This window comes from Triticum aestivum, chromosome 1D (genome assembly GCF_018294505.1).
Source record: "Triticum aestivum cultivar Chinese Spring chromosome 1D, IWGSC CS RefSeq v2.1, whole genome shotgun sequence".
Lineage (NCBI taxonomy): Eukaryota > Viridiplantae > Streptophyta > Magnoliopsida > Poales > Poaceae > Triticum > Triticum aestivum.
In genome coordinates, this window is record NC_057796.1 from 181,669,182 (window position 1) to 181,686,599 (window position 17,418).

At 43.7% G+C, this 17,418-nt stretch overlaps 1 protein-coding gene across 1 annotated transcript in view; it reads right to left on the bottom strand.

The window, feature by feature from the left end:
• Positions 1-15,086, bottom strand: part of LOC123167049 (probable metal-nicotianamine transporter YSL3) — a 102,681-nt gene extending 87,595 nt beyond the window's left edge. The window contains exon 1 of the mRNA XM_044584891.1: positions 14,640-15,086. Coding sequence (XP_044440826.1) covers positions 14,640-14,976 — 337 coding nt within the window. The 5' untranslated portion in view covers positions 14,977-15,086. The remainder of the gene's footprint in view (positions 1-14,639) is intronic.
• Between the last annotated feature and the right edge of the window lie 2,332 nt (positions 15,087-17,418).

Genomic DNA, 17,418 nt, shown 5'->3' on the forward strand with positions numbered 1-17,418 from the left:
TTTTGTGCCCCCTTCTAAAACATATGCCTCCATCTAGCTAGTTGGTGCTTTAGCTACCAAATTAGCAAAGCTTAGCTATAATCCTCTAGCTTCTATGCACTACCTCCAACCTCATAGCACACACAGTTGTGCCAGTTTAGCAATAGGCCACATAGAATAATTGATGATCTAAACAAAATAAAAGAATATTATCGTTAGCTTAGAAATGATTCATCAAATGAAGAATAGGACAATGCTCTCCACTAAAGGAGCTGCCATATTTTCATAAGCCTTCCCTTAATTATGTTTTTAATCATCATGTACTTTTGCATGCATGAAAACATTCTACAAAATGGCAGTCTAGTTATGGTCGACTAAGCTACTACACACAAAGGCATAACACATGTTAGTGGTGATAAATAAACCACTAGTGAGTACCTAACCCATGAATGGACGCACATCCCAGAATCAACCGCCTTGCACTACTTCCTACTTGCACCAATGCGCACTAGGGGTCCTTGTCAGCACAAGATCACGAATACAGGTGGTGCATGTACACATCAATGTCATAACATTTGTAAACCTGGCAGAGGTGTTGACCTTGAAAAAGTAGCAGATGACACAATGGCCATCCTAGAGGCGATGAATAAGCACAAACTCAACCTCATCACATGGCCTGGGCAGTTTCCAGGATGTATCATGCTCCCATACCTTGAGCAGGCAGCGACGTGGTGGAGGAGAGTCGGAACTAGGCAAAATTTGGGATTTGGTACTGTTAGAGCGCCTCAATAGGAGGAGGTAGGAGTGGTGGAGAGCTTGGGTTAAAGACACCAGATTTAGTCCTCAATGAGCATGAGGATGTCAGATCATGTTTTAGCTGAATACCGCCATAGCCCCTCAATAGCACTCTCCTTCATGTAACACTTGTTAATGCATAGTATCACCGGTGAAGGTTCTTGGGAAGCGATATATTAGATGGAGAAGGGAGACTTGGTAAAGAGAATAAGGTGGCGTCGACCATTGGTTAGGAGAAAATGAATGAGGGGAGGGGGCAATGGGTGGAATTACTTTTCAGAGGGCTTTTATATGGGAGTTCGTCTAAGTCTAGTGGGCTAGCTTATTGCCGCTCACATACCAAGCCCTTCACTACTGTACATCACACTAGTAACGAGAAAAATTGGGCCTACCAGTACCAACATGTTAGAGTTTGATATATCACCAGTCACGGACAAGAAATTAGGTCCATTAGTTATAAGTTATTGGTGAAAACTCAATGATGTGTAGAAGTCATCATCGGGGACAGAATTATCTGCATGTTATGGTTGTTGGTACCATTGATAGGTCATATATTCCAATCACTAAATTAGGGAAGGGTGTTTTTGCTGATGGTGGTGCATTACTTGCAGGAGATGAAAGTAAGATGTAATCTATTCTATAACATTTTTCTCTTCTCTATGTGAAATTGATTGTAGGTAAAACTATCTTATTAACTATCGTACAATCACATATATTAAACTCCGGAGTCACCCCTATCATATCATGTACAACGTTACACTAGCAAGGACCACAAAGTCTACACATTCGCGTCCTATTAATTTGTTGACTTCTAAGCATATTTTAGAAATAACCTCTTGCCAATGATGTGGTATCCTCTGCCTGGAAAACCTCATCTAACAATCTCACAGAAACAACCATTGTTGATCGCCTCGTGACTCCCTTCCTAACACACATATATGTGTCATCTTTATTCATTGCATTACACTAGCAACCAGCCCCAAGCTATGAATCGATACGTATGCAAGAGCAGCAAATTATATTTTCCCAAACCATGATCTAGTTTTTAACTCAAGTAGCCATGATCCTGCGACAATACTATTATCGTATGTTTGAAAAAACAAATAAATTTCTAAGAATGTTAGAAGTGAGAAAGATATAAGTTGCTTTCAATACCCAACCACCTACGCGGTTGTATTAGTCTAGTTTTTGCCAATTCATCGAAAATTGTGCTCAATGGACTCTAAATATAACATTCTGTTTCGAAAAATATATATTCTTAATGGAGACCATCTCTCCCTGCCACCCTCACTCATATCCTTTAATTCTCTCCATCGTCTTTATAAGCTCACAACTAACATCTTCACATAGCTCTGCTAGAATTGGAATCTTGATTATGCTAATAATGCCACAATCGACTTTATGTTTATTTGATGATACTGTTACAACCTTAAGCAAATCATGTATAACTTTGACCTTGTGTCTCGTCTCACCAAAAACAATCCAAAGATCTCCATTTGTTTGGTCGGATGCCAATATGTCAACTTCCATAGTGTCCTGGTAGAATTTCAACTATAAAGTTTTAATTTCCTAAGAAGGTACATTGGCCTATATCTCTTCCTACAAAGGCTGCAAATAATTGTTGTGGAAACAAATCGTGCCTGACCACGCAATTTTTTCCATCTTACTTTGAAAGATGAGTCTCGTCATGTCAGTGTTAAGTTCCAACATAGTCTATTTCCGCATAACCCTCGAGGTGAATAAATGTCCTTTTTAATGATTATAATAAAAGAAGCAGATGCTTAATTTGGTCATGGTGTCACAACTTCTTTAGCGATGAATGCAAGGTCAGTTGGGCAAAAAACCTTGGTGGTATTTTAATCCCCTACCACTCGCAAAAAATCCTCTACCTCGAGAAATCTTTCCCATCTGATGGTTTGGTATGAATAGTCCTCGTCGCACAAGTCCTGGCTAAGTTTGGAAAATTGTATTGATGAGTCAAATTATCAGCTCGACTTCAACCCTCATGACTATTTGCGGTGGAGCAAATCCATTTTTTCCATTCCACCGAGCTAGACATTTCCAACCCTAAAGTCTTTATGCCCTCCCATAGTTTCTACTTTTCAAATTCGAGTTGCAAAAGAAAACAACTAGTATTGCAAGATGGATCTTGGATGCAACACTTAAAGCCCCAACTATTTTGGCTGAGCACATTTTGCAACTTGATACAGAAAAATGAGCATGACACCTTTCATTTTCTATCAACACAATGGGTTTATTCTACAGGATCAACCTACGAGGCCTGCTTTTTCGGGCAGCCCTACCATTTGCAAATTCTTTTGTCGGTGGAAATGACACCTATGGGATCACTGGAATCCCTACTACGGTTGGCGGGGCGCGGGGTTGTGAGAAGAGCAGGTCTAACAGGAAGCATACGGATCGTTTACCCAGGTTCAGGCCGCGAGGATGCGTAATACTCTAGTCCTGCTTTGGTGGATGTATTAAGTGTTCTTGTGTTCTTGAGCTAGCTACGGGGTGTAACTTGCCCAAAAGAGCCGAATCCCCCTCCAGTATGCCACGGGCCTCCTTTTATAGTCGAAAGGGGCTGCCACAGTGGCACAGGAGGTGGAAAGGTCTACAGTGTTGCGAGCTTATCGCCCATATTACAGGACAAGACGCATTTAATGCATCGCTTAGGTGTCCCTTAGCTTTATCGGGGTCGGGAACGAGGCCCGTCCCGTCCGTAGCCGCCTCGCCTTGCTTCGACACGCGCCCAGGCCTGCGATGCGTGTGGCGCCATGTAGGCAGGCAGGCAGACAGCTGAGGTGGCGCGGTGGCAGGGCCTTCACGAAGATTTGCATGGCACCGCGCAGGTGCTTGCTGAGTTGGCGTAGAGGCCGCCCGTCGCCACGCAGGTGCCTGCCCAGCTGGTTGAGCTAGCAGCTACTTGGGGACGGCGATGGAGTCTTGGCTGGTGCTGGCCTGGCAGTGGCCATGCTGACGCCCTCGGCAAGGGTCTTGCCGGGGACCCGGCAAGGGTCTTTCTGCGGCGTTGCAGTCGTCCCCTGCAAGGCGCTTGCCGGGGGTCTTGTGGATTCCCTCGGCTGGGATCCCGCCGAGGGTCGCCATCTTCTGGTCCTCATCTGATCTCACATGTTTAGGATCTTGACGAAGATCTGCATGCCACCTCAGAGGCGCCTCCCGAGCCCTGGGGTCCAACGTAGTTGGTTGGGTAGGAACCCATGGGCTCAAGGGTGGCTCACTCTACTGGTGTTGGGCAAGTCGCCCCGGCAAGGCTCTTGCCGGGGCCGCAGAGGCCGCCCCGGCAAGGGTCCTGCCGGGGGAGTCCACCTTGCCCCCTTTGCTATTTGTGTTTCTGGTCTTGGCGTTATCTCAGTTGTCTTGTGCTCCGGCTTCTCTCCAGCTCCCCTCCTTTGCCCTGCTGAGTGTGGTCGTGGCGCGCACGCGGCTCTGACTGCCCGTGCACAAGTAAAGGGGTCAAAAGGAGAGCCCCTACTTTTGTACACCGACATCTTTGCTTGCTAGGATCCTCAAAACAGCCGTGGGATGGGTAATAAGATAGCAATCAGCTGATTGCCCTACAAACCTTTATGCATATCAAAGATGACCACTAATACAACTAGCTAGGCATGTTGTGTCCAAGTGCAAATACTCGAAGAACATCTTAATGGCCATAGTTTTCCTGAAAGGGAATGGTGACCTCTTTTTTTGCCCCTAGGTATCTCTATTCATCATCACTGAATTAAGAAGCAACTTCACAAGCCACCCTGTAATTTCCTGTGGAGGCCTTCTACCCCTTATGATTCTCTTTTGCTTCAAAATTTAGTTTTTTGACTACATTCTTGCTTGTGTCAAATATTAAGGAAGAAGAAGAGGCATGGCTCATCACGGGACAAAGTAGTCTGTGCAAAAAGTTCGCATAGGCTATCTCGCTTACAACGATATATACACCACATTACTTCCAGCGCCCACGTATGGGCCAACCGAGCAAGGGCGCATGCGAGGATCGGTTTGACATTCGAGCTTGGGATTTCCTCCTCATTTTTTCAACTATTTTATTGGTCGGTTCTTGTTGGCCTTAATGTGTCTGTTTTCTCCATTTTTTTATTTTTCTTCTTACATTTTTAGTTTTTCTAGTTTGAGAATATATGAGCACTTTTTAAAATGGGAGAGTTTTTTAAAGACATGATTTTTTAAATACAAAAACATTTTTATTTAAAATGCGTAAGCACTTAAAAAAATTATATGGACATATTTGAAAATGTGCGAACATATTTAAATGAAAGAAATCATTTGAAGTGCATGATGAGTAACATTAATACGCCATGAACATATTTGAATACACGATAAACAAATTTTAAATACCCAATGTCTAGTGGTTTAATGTGTGTTTTTTTCAAATACATGATGAGCATTTTTCCAAAATATAATGAACATCTCAAAATCTAAGATTAATATTTTAATACATGACGAGAGTTTTTAATGTATGATGGTAATTTTTTGAAATACACAATGAATTGTTTTGCTCCAGTCATCATTCTTTCGGTAAGTCCCTTGTGCTTAATCTGTCTGTCGTCAATCTTATTTTTTCCAATAAGCACCTAGTCATTTTCTTAGCTTTTGCATGTACCTGCAGGTTTTACTTCACTTCTTGAAGGCAAAGTATCCCGCACCCCCACACACACGCATGCACACAAATTCAGCAAGCACTCCCACAATTTTCTATTTGCATGTCACTTTATGTTTTATTTCCGTGTGGCCATTGCTTTGTGCTCCAACATTCAAAGAGGTAAGCATTGATATTTTTGGTTGGAGAATAACCTAGTGATGAGTCAATCATGTCTTTTCTTAATTGCATGATCTTGTTCTGACTGAAAATGAATAGGTAGCATCGTGTGCACCTTTGATATGAATTCTCTCCTTTTACTGTGTTTATAGTTGCATTTCCCCCTTTTTCTAAATACAATATGTTCTACTAGTGGCCTCTTGATAATTTTACTCGTATGCTTGGACATATATTGTTTGTTTGTTATCGGGTGTCTAGCTTTCTTTACTAGTGAGAATAGGAGGTGCTATCTTCTTACTACTAGATATAATTAGTTCACTTATGACATAATAATGATTTGTTGAGATAATTTGTTTGGCTAGTATGTTGTTGTCTGTACTATGTATTCATTTTATTTTCTTCTTTTTCCACCAAGGATTCAACCTTTAGCAGTACTAAAATGTAGGGTTTAATTTAAGACTTTAATGCTCAACTGAAATAACATTACTCTATTCGGTGTTTCGCCCTCCCCCTCTTTTCTCCTCATGTAATATAGCCAAGTTAGGTTGTGTGTTATCCTTTTGATCTTGGCGTACTATACTTATGCCCAATTGCACATAAGGAACATGGGTCACTTAATTCTCTGTGGTACTATACTGATACCTAACACACTCATCTTTGTTTCCTCGTGCTCCATGTGTATATATCATGCTGATGCTTAGCATCAGTTGTAATCATGCATATGCCATTTTCTTTTTGCTTTTTTAACGTTACCATTCTTTTATCACGAGCAATATAATAGTTTTTCAAATAACAAAAATTAGCTAGAATTTTTCTTTCACCAACAATTTGCAATTTAAGGTCTTTTATGTGATTCTTCTTCTAAATGTCTATGTTTACCTACATTTATCATCATTTTCCTTGTTTTGTTTGCAGAAAGTGTTTGTCTGTCTTTTTCTGGGTTCTCACGGACTTTTTCCTCCTGTAAAGTATGCGACATGTAGAAAATACTCGTCACTGTTTAGTTTGTCAAAACATTTGTTGTATGTTTTCGCTCTCTCTTCAATCTCCCACTTCATTATTTATTTGCTTTCTTCATTCCACATATGTAGTTAATTTTCATTTTATTAATATTACATTTTTCATTGAAAAGTTTGCACGGCACTAGTAGGAGACCTTGTTGGGCTAGAGGGGTAGATTGGACTGTCAGTTGTGGTGTTACTAAATGAAAAGACTTCCCGGAACTGATGAGGACATCAATCCCATTGTTACACCCACAACCCCTGCTGCTATACATACTGGACCAATTACTAGAATTCGCGCACGCCAATTGAATTACCAGGTACTTCCTTTTTTGTAACAATTCTAATGTTCATGAGAATATGATGTTGCCTAAATTGGATACATTTGTGTTGATTACTAATGAAGGGAATAGCATGGACAAGTGGGATGAACACTGGAGCAGGGTCAAGCATGGAGATGAAGGCATGCAAAGGGAACAAGAACGACATTTCTAGTGCAGATTTCAGCACTTTGAAGCCTCCTTGATGACATACAAGGACATGGACGAAATATACAAGATGCCCTTTCATAAATTTCGTCCATAGCTTATTTTAGGTGTTGTGCCACCTTATTTTTTGGGCCAGGCCCGTGTAATTTCAAAATACAACTTCCTAGGCTGTTTTTAGAGTCCCTATGTGTGGCGAAACAGAATTAGGGTTGGTTTCAGACCCCTCCTCCAAGGGGTCATGAAATTCCCCCCTATTCCTCCATATATACGGCCGTTAGGGCATCGTTTAGACTTTGGGGTTTCGTTTAGATTAAAGTTTGCCATAGCTGCAACTTTGCGCACTTCGTCTGTATTCAACGACCAGACAAAGACGTCACAGAACCCCACTTTGATCAATAAAGCTTACCTCTATTTGCATTATTCAGATTGCAATCTCAGTTTCTTGCTTGTTCATTATTTGCCTGCAGGAAACAAACCTTCGTGGTCAGGTTGATCGTGTTGCGGCGTGGTCAATAACCTCTCGGAGTTGGTTTAGCAATTGGTAAGGCGCGACGTCCTCGCACGTTCCTAGTCGGATCATCAAAATCTACTCCACCAGAGCGGTGGCCACCATCTCATCGAAAGATGGGACACATTTGCCTCTATGAGGATCCTTGTGGAGTCACTAACCAAACGTCAGTGTATCGACCTTATTTTTCTAATCCATCTTATAGTTGGGACGATGAACAATTTTTCATGGTATTGGCAGCTTTTGTGTATCACTCTGTTATTGGATGACTGTGTATTTGTATCTTTAAGATTTGGAAGTCCATGTGTTGGTGCACCTAATACCCGGACTGTTAAAGGAGGAAGATGGGAGGATCTTGCTGAAGAAAAACATCAAGAAGGCAGAATCATGAATCTTTACATAATGAACATGCCTCATTCTCTAAATTTGTGCTTTTTGTTGTGTTGCGCATGTCACCTATATGGCTGCATTGCGCAATTTTTATCACTGCTGATGTGTTGCTGTGCACTCCATGCATCATTTCCGGTAGTTGCTCGTGTACATTGAATACCTTTTTCCGATATGGGTGCTTTATTACTTAAAAGGTTTAAGTATTACACCCGGCCTCTGCATAACTAAGATGCACACACCCAAACCAAATGCACTCTCAAAAAGTAAAAGACGAAATATAAGTATTCAGACTGTATGATGTCTACTAAATGGGAGGGCTAGTCCTAAGATCATGCTGCCATCGATGGCGGGTAAAAGTATCCCTCCCCATGTTCTCCAAGCGTGTACACACCTCCATAAATGGGTCCCGATTCTCCACACATTGTAGAGATGACCATAAATGGAGCGTACCGGTCCATTGAATACCATAGCTATTTACACTGGTTCAGAAGCTTTGTTGTCCACTACGTTTGTAATTTATAGAAGTTTGACATGAGGTTGTCTTTTTAGCATAAGAAATTTGAAGTTAGCCCCAAATCTGGTTTTTTTCTCATAACAAACTGAGTTTTTCTTTTTCTTTGTCATTTTTTGCATTGGAGATGGGTGGAGGCTCCGCAAAACCATAAGATAGGAGTACACACGATGGTCGGATTTACTTCCAAGGCTGGCTACAAGAGGTTGTGCCAAAAAGTTATCTTGAGATGCCATAGATGTTTTATTTTTTCCAAGAAGGATGATTACCCGGCCTGTGCATCAAGCGATGCACACAACCATTTATTAGATAGTATCAAGTCTGAAAGTATGAAGAATATGTCACCATGGATGTGCCGCTTGGTTTTTAGTTTTCACTTCAATGACCTACACAACTACATCAGTATCCATATATATGACCTTCTCCAGTTGGTTGGTATGTGGGACTATTTAGAATCATATATAAGTCTTTTTTGGTTCAAGATATATGTTCCTTCAACAAGTCATTTTATTTTTTCATTCTATGTGAATCGTGTGTTTCTTATGTAATTTACGACCATGATAAGAAATTAGCATTCTAGGCAGCCCTTCTATGTGTGAACAAGCCTAAGTGTCGATATTGCTTCCTTTCCAAGGGTGGCAATAAAGAAGGGGGGCGAAGTCGTCCCCTATGGTATTTTTGTAAAACTCAATGTTGATGCATCCTTTGACCATGATCAAGTTCGGGGTATAGTCGGGGCAGTCCTCAGGGATGATAAAGGTAAATTCATTGCAAGGGCCAATGGGAAGATAGGCTGATGCGTAGATGTGTGACAACTGAAGCTTTCGCACTTAGTTTGGGTTGTCTCTTACGCTAATGGTGGGGTGTAATCGTCTTGTCATTAACTCAGACAAATAACCTGAAGTTCATTGACACCATGAAGAGCAGAGGATATTCTACAGGCGCGGCGGTGGCGGTTTTTCATGACATTTATCATTTTGCGTGTGATTTTCCTATGTTTAGGTTCAAACATTGTAATGCAGAAGCTAATAAGGTAGCACATGAACTCGTTAGGTTGGCTAGATTTTCGTCAACTTTTGATTGGCTTGAGGAACCTCTGAATTAAATTGTAGCCCTCTCATCGCGCTGGCTCCGACTGAAAAGGGTTCAGGCACCCATTTCTCTAATGTCTGCTCCAATGTGCCGACTTACCCTGGCTCCTGTTCCATATTTGGTATTGTGGATGTTCCCCATCTCCTACCCTAGCCGTTGTGGTGCCCATGAGCAAGAAGAAGAAATGTTTGGTTAAGAAGTTTTCGGCCAAGAGGAGGGCCTCATCTGGCTCCAAGTAGTTGATGGGTACTCTCTGTAGTTAGCTTGATGATAACTTGGGAACGACAATGCGGTCTGCTTCTGCTGGTGCAGCGTCTTTGCTGACGGTGTGTTGGATTCCTCTCTGGTCTCCTTTCTCCACTGGACGGAAGGGCCGCAAGGTCCAGGATAGCGGGGAGCCGGTGGCTGCGCGTGCGGCTAGGCTAGCAGCGGCCAAGAATCTTCCTCACCCAGGTACTGCGTCCCCCTCCTTGCACTCTCATGTTCGGTTCGTTCTTCCATCTTTACCTGATAGTCATTTGGTTAGTGTGTTAGCGGATGTTGGAGTTTCTTTTGGTCCTCATGTTGGGTCTCCCTGCACCCTCCTGTCTTTGGTGCGTGCTAATGAAGTTGCCCGAGCTTCTATTTCCAAAGCAAAGGAGGTGGCGGCTGGGAAGCGGCCATCTACCACCTTGTGGGGTGTAGGCCCGTTGGAGGCTAGTAGGGGCCATCCTTCTCCTGCTCCTGCCAAACGGATGCATGTCAAGCGTCCAAAATCCTGTGATGCCCCAAGCAGGTCAAGTCTTTACATTAAGATTCTTTCTTTCAATGAGGTCTCTATTCAACAATATTAGGGGTTTCAACGCTTGGGGCGCCAGGATTATATTTGTAATTTGGTTAGGGTGATAAGGTGGGTTTGGTATGCCTAATCAAAATGTTTAAAGCTTTGTTTTCTAAAAATGAATTATCTTCCATCGTTGGGGCTGACAGATTTTATTGGAAATGGTTTCCTACTTCCGGGCATTCGGGTGGTATCCTGATTGGTGCGAAACATGATGTTTTTTATTTTGTGGCTTTTGATCATGGATATTTTTGGGCTAGCATGGTGCTGATGCACAAGCAGCTGAACTGCTTTGGGAGATGATTGTGGTTTACGGTCTGGCTAATCACTCCACTTCTTCTCTATTTCTTGATGAGCCTCCACTAAGATTGAGTCATGTTCCCTTCCGCTATTGATTGGAGGCGACTTTAATCTCCTGAGGTCACCTACTGATAAGAGTAACAATAACTTCTCATGGCCAGTTGATTCGTTTAATGAGTTTATCAATGATTGTGGTCTTCATGACATCCTACAGATGGGCGCTCGCTTCACTTGATCTAATCATCAGCCCTTACCCATCAGATCGGTCCTAGGTCATGTGTTTGTGTGTCATGGTTGGGATTCCATTTTTCTTCGTGCTTCCTTGGTTGCCAAATCACATGTTGGTTCGGATCATTCCCCGCTTTTTTTAGATGCGGGGATTTCTTCCCCGTCTCTTTCTTCCCGTTTCCAGTTCATGTGTCCAGCCTGCTTGTTAAGGGTTTCCACCTTATGCTTTCCAACAAGATTACTTCCCTGTTGACCGCAACCAGGCGCTCCTTTGTCCCTACGAATGATTGACATTTCTCTTCGTATAACCTTAGGAAGTTTTTGATGGTTTGGGGCCGTAATAGGGCTGCTGAGGCCCAGAGGCAGAAATCTGATTTGTTGGATCCTATTTCGGCTCTGGATTTGGTGGCTGATGGGCCTGTTTTCTCATGGGATGAGTGGCAGCTGAGATATAGCTTGGAAGACTTGCTGATGCAGTTGCATCGCCAAGCGGAGGTCTATTGGTGTCAGAGGGGAACTTCAAATTGGACGCTGAAGAGGGACTCTCTGGCGGCCTATTTTCTTGCTATTGCTAATTGCAAGAGACGTCAATGCTCTATCGATAATTTGGCTATGGATGGTGTTATGATTGCCGACCAACATCCTATTTTAGCACATGTTTACTTTTTTTGCATCTATGCTCGCTGTTAAACCTGTGTTTGGGTTTGTCATTTCCTTTTCTTTCTAGTTGCAATGGTGGAGGGTGTCTAGTGAGGAAAATGAGTCCTTTATGTTGCCTCTCTCCAAGGAGGAGATTGAATATGTCATTAAGTCTGCTAATGGTAATTCGGCCTCAGGCCCTCATGGCTTCTCTATCCTTTTCTTTAGAAAAAATTGGCCCGTCTGGCGTCACTTGGTGTGTGTGGTTATACAGGGGGTTTGTTTAGGGATAGTGGACATTTTGCGGTTGAACTATGCTGCCATTTTCCTCATTCCTAAAGTTAAAGGGGCTGGTCTGATCTCTTAATTCTGTGATATTGCTCTGATGACTAATTTTGCTAAGTTCCACGCTAAGGACTTTGCTACTCGTCTCTCCCCTATGGCCCACTGGGTGCTTAGTCCTTACCAACCGGCTTTTGTGAAGGGCGGGTTTATTTTAGGTAGGACTCTTAGTTTTCATGAGATTGTCCATGACCTTAGGGTGAGGAATTCTAAGGCGGTCTCTCTTAAGCTTGAATTTGAGAAGGCGTATGACTCAGTTAGTTGGGATTTCGATAGTGCGTATGTGCACTAGATTATGCAGCTTGTTTTTGGGACCTACACTGATGTGTGTGTCAATGGACAGACCAACATTTTTTTGCCAGTGGTAGGGGCCTACGTCAAGGGGATCCCATCTGTTGTTCAATTTTATTGCCGATGCTCTTTCTTGCACACTCTCCTGGGCTGTTGGGGATGATACGATCGTTATGGTAGAGTAGAATGACTCTTGCATTGCACATTTCAATTTTCTGCTTCTCTGCTTTGAGGCCCTCTTGGTGCTTAAGAACAACTTCTCCAAGAGCGAGGTTATCACCACGGGTGTTTCTAAGGAGAAAGCTGTTAGGGTTTCTCATCTGCTGAATTGCTCTTTCGGGTCCTTCCCCTTTAGATATTCGGGCTTGCCCATTTCGCCAGCCAGGTTGTGTGCCAAGGAGTTTGCTCCTCTGGTAACCCAGGTTGGGAACCACTCATGCCTTGGCGGGGCAGGTACAACACCAACGCAGACAAGGTTTGGCCCATTAACGCATGCCTTTCCTCTCTCCCTACGTTCACCATAGGATTTTACCATCTATCTAATGGGACCCATGAGGGTTTTGACAAGCATAGGGGTGCTTTCTATTGGAATAGTGCGGACAATAAGCGCAAATATAGATTGGTGAAATGGAAGCTGTAGACTGAAAAACCTTGGGGGGTTGGGCATCTTGAATACATCGCTGATGAACAAATGTCTTATTATTAAGTGGTGGTGGAAGATTATGACCATTGGGGACGGCTATCTCTGGCTCTCTCTTCTAAAAGCCATGTATTTTCCTCATGGGAGCCTGATGTTGCCTTAGCCTCGGGCTACATCCAATTCTGGAAAAAATTGGTGAAAGTCAAGGACGTTTTTAAAGAACATGCCGAGTTTGTGGTGGGTAATGGCCGGTGCACTCGGTTTTGGCTAGGTTGGTGCTGTGGTGAGTCTTTGTTAGTTGTTTCTTTTGTTGTCCTTTGCTCCAACTGCTTGGACCGGGAGATCTCCATCTCAAAGCTCTTAGCCAATAATTAGGACCTGGCTTTCCGATTCTCTCTCTCTCTCTCCTGCAAAATTGGATGACTAGCAGTGTCGCATTGCCTTCATCCCGGTGATCTCGGAGGTAGAGGAGTCTGTTACCTGGCTCCACTCCCCTTTGGCAAATTTACTGTCAAGTCCTTGTATTCCAGGCTGATTTTGGGCACTCCTACCTCTAAGTATAAGCCTATTTGGCAGACTAGGACTCCCCCTAACATGAAAATCTTCATGTGGCAAGCCATTAGGGGACCTCTCCATACGGATGACCAGATCCGTAAACGTAATGGTCCTGGCTCGGACCGATGTGTGCTTTGTTCTACTATGGAAGATTCGAGCCATATCTTCTTTGGTTGTATCTTGGCCAAGGTGGCCTGGTGTGGCATTAGATCTTGGTTGGGGGTGTCCTGGGATCCCTCTTTGTTTGCCGAGTTGCGCCTGCTTTCTGCTAGCCTTGTGGGCATTAACAAACAGTTGTTCTAGTTGGGGTTTGCTGGTTTTTGCTGGTCCCTATGTACGACCAGGAACAGGTTTACCATTGAAGATATCTTTGCTAACAAACTTGCCGATTGCATGTTTAAAATGTGTTTGTCTATGCAGCAGTGAACGTTAATGACTGAAGTCGTGGATCATGATGCCCTAGATGTCCTGATTGCGAAAGTTGGTGCTTTGGTTGTCTCCCTTTCTCCGCAAAATTCTGACAGCCAAGCTTAGTCTTAGTAGATCATCTTCTTTTGGTAGTGGGTTGTTGGCCTGCGTGCCAGTTTCTTCTCGTCTAGTCTGGCATGCGTGTCATCAACTATGCTGGCATGTCTGCCTCGTGTGCTTTCCCAGACTCTCTATTTGGTTGGTGCTTGGTTATGTATTGCTCTGTCGTACTCTCTATGGTGGCTTTATTCATAAAGTTGGGCGTATGCCTTTTCTCTAAAAAAATATATCTATTATTTGTGTTGAATAAAATTTGGGGGTTTAATTAAAAAAAAGCCAAAGTGTCGATCATTTGTTTTTGTGGAAGTGTAAATTTGTTTTTAAATACTTCCTATGTATATAAATTAAGACGTTTTTGCAGCTTAAATTGATGTTGGATATAGAGAGAATCTAAGAAATGACCCCTAATTTTGTCTATGTTCTAAGACATTTTCAGCGTGTTGTGCAATTATGTTTTTTTCTCTCGTGTCAGTAGTGAGGTTATTGTGCAAGGTTGAGACAAACAACATGGACAAAGAATACATGGCAATGTTTTACATTGGTGCCTTGCCTCGCGGGGCCATATACGAAATTCAAATCAGAAAAGACGTACTTCGTAGGAAAACTAGAGACAACAACTAGGACAACAATCACTGGTCGGGTCTAGAAGAAACCGGAAAAAACTATGACCCGACACTCTGATCTTGAGAATGACAGGGAATCAAATCTCAGCAATGGAAGAAGAAATTGAAGTTTTCTATGCTTACCAGTGATGGCCAAGTTGATGACTGTAACGACGGTGGTCAGCACCAATAGGTTCTCCTGGCGCGTGAAAGGCGATGTTGAGAGGCCGCACGTCCGAACCAAGCTGACAAACCACTTGAGTAAGGTGAAGCTGAGGACGCTGACTGCCATGTTCATACCAGGTACCACGCCGGTCGACATGTGGATCTTTAGGATCACGAAGCCAAAGACAATTGAGAGCACCACCGAGACGATCACTGCCCGTGGTGTCACCTGCTCCCATAACCCGGGCAGGGGCTGCTTCTCAAACGCCCGCTCCACGGATGCCGCCAACAACGGGTCGCCGATCGTCGCATCCATTGCGAGTCACCAACTACGTATGGTACCAACTCCAGGTCTCCACCGAGCGAGCGAGCAAGTTCGATGGGATTACTAAAGTTTCCTGGTGGAAGAAGGGGTCCTGTTCTTGGGTAGCTAGTTCTGTTGGATCCATGCGTGCCAAATGGTGAGAGGTGCGGAGGGAGTGTAGCCTGGGTTGAGCAAAAATAGAATGCATGAACACATATATTTTTGTGGAATAGGGACTTCTATTTCTTTTAAAATGTTCAACGGCATTACAAAATCTCACGTAATCTACCTAGCCAATGTTAGCACTACACTGCCTTCTGGAGAGCATGGCCAGCTGCCTAACAAGAGGGCCTGCGTGCCATCGACCAGATACGATCTCGGCGAGTGGTGTGTGTGAGGGTTATATAACTAGCGACATTTTTCTGTGTAAGGTAGCAAATTGGTACACGGCTGGGTCATCGGCTTGTAATCTTCACCTTCTTTCTTTCCTCCTCTCCAAGATGAACAGAGCTAGCGAGTTGAATTCGTGATAAGGACATCAATACCATTGTTACACCCACAGCCCCTACTGTAACATATACTGGACCAATTACTCGAGCTCGCGCACGCCAATTAAATTATCAGGTACTTTCGTTTCTTGGTAATGATTCTAATGTTCATGAGAATATGATGCTGCCAAATTGGATACATTTGTTTTGCTTACAAATGAAGGGCCTAGCTTGGAGAAGGATGAACATTGGAGTAAGACCAAGCATGGAGATGACGGCATGCGCAAGGGGAACAAGAACGGAGTTACAAGTGATGAATTGAGGACTTTGAAGCCATCATAATGAGTGCATGAAGCCTTGGACTAAATATACAAGACGCCACTTCATAAATCTCATCCAGAGGCTATTCTAGGTGCTACTTCACCTTATTATTGGGCAGGCCCATGTAATTTCGAAATACATAAGTATAGGCTGTTTTTAGAGTCCGTATGTGTGGGGAAACCACTACTAGGGAAAGGGCTATAGATGAAATGGCCACTAATGGCGCACCAGACATGTGGTGCGCCACTACTATATAGTAGTGGCGCACCATGTGCTGGTGCGCCATTAGTGTGAAAGACACTAATGGCGCACCAGACACACGGTGCGCCACTAGTAACAATTTTTTTATTTTTCCAAACATACTAATGGTGCACCAGGGCACAGTGCGCCATTACTAGTTCTAACTAGTAATGGCGCACCAGCCTCATAGTGCGCCACTACTATATATATTTTTTGCAATACTACTAATGGCGCACCACCAGCAGGTGCGCCATTAGTAACCAGGGTTACTAATGGCGCATTTGTAGGTGGTGCGCCATTAGTAACCTGGGACCAGCTAGATATTTTGGACAGCCACACCTACCCCCTCACTTTCCCCACTTCATTCTCTCCACCTCCTCCTCCAAGCTTGTCTCAGCTGCCTCCTCCTCCTCACCTCATTTGCACCATAAATTCATCCAAATTAAGTGGTTAAATTACCTTTTTTTGATAGGTAAGTAAGGGGGAAGCTATCTTTATGTTGTTCTCCCTCCAACAACGTGCACATGCACTTTTTATGGCCTAGCTAGATCTATGTATGTTTGTGGTGTTGCATATATGTTTGTGTTTGCAGGTACCGGTATTTGAAATGCGATAGTTGCCAACATTTTGCCGGAATGTTGATTCATTTCCGTTTCGGCGAGAATTTTGGCACTATGCATTCTTTTTGGTCCTATTTTTAGGGAAAGTCATGCCAAATTTTTTCTTGGTTCTAAAATATCGTTTTGCTCTACCCCGCAGGCGACCATGGTCCGCACGATGACCGAAGGCATCATGAATAGGTTTTTGAGCTCCGCGAAGGCCGAGATGCTTGAAAAGAACGAGACGGAGATAAGATGTCCGTGTCGAAGATGCAAGCTGAAGAGCCTTATTGCGGACCCGGATTCCGGGCATGTGCAGGACCACCTGCTCTTGCGTGGTTTCATGGAAGGCTATCGGTGGCAAGGTGATGAAGATGACTATGAAGTCGTCCATGGGGGCCGGGCAAGAAATGAGGAAGGGCAGCAAGACAACCACCGCGGCTCGGGCGGGCGAGAAGACGAAGAATCTCCAGGACATGATCACGACGGTGGTGCTGTACACAGTCATCATGTAGAAGATGCCGGACATGATGATGAGGAAGATGCGGGAGCAGACGAAGGGCATGATCATGAAGATGAATATGCCGGCGGAGCAGACGACGATGGACCATCGATGGGCTGGGTGCAGGACCCTCATATTCAAGAGCTGCTTCTCAAGCAGACAGATGACGCAAGAGCTGCCGCCCGAGAGAAAGCCAAGCTGGATCAACTGGAGATAGACGTGGTTACTCCATTGTATGAAGGATGCAGGCCCGAGGATACCCGCCTGAAAGTAACGCTCATGGCTCTAGAGATGAAGGATAAAC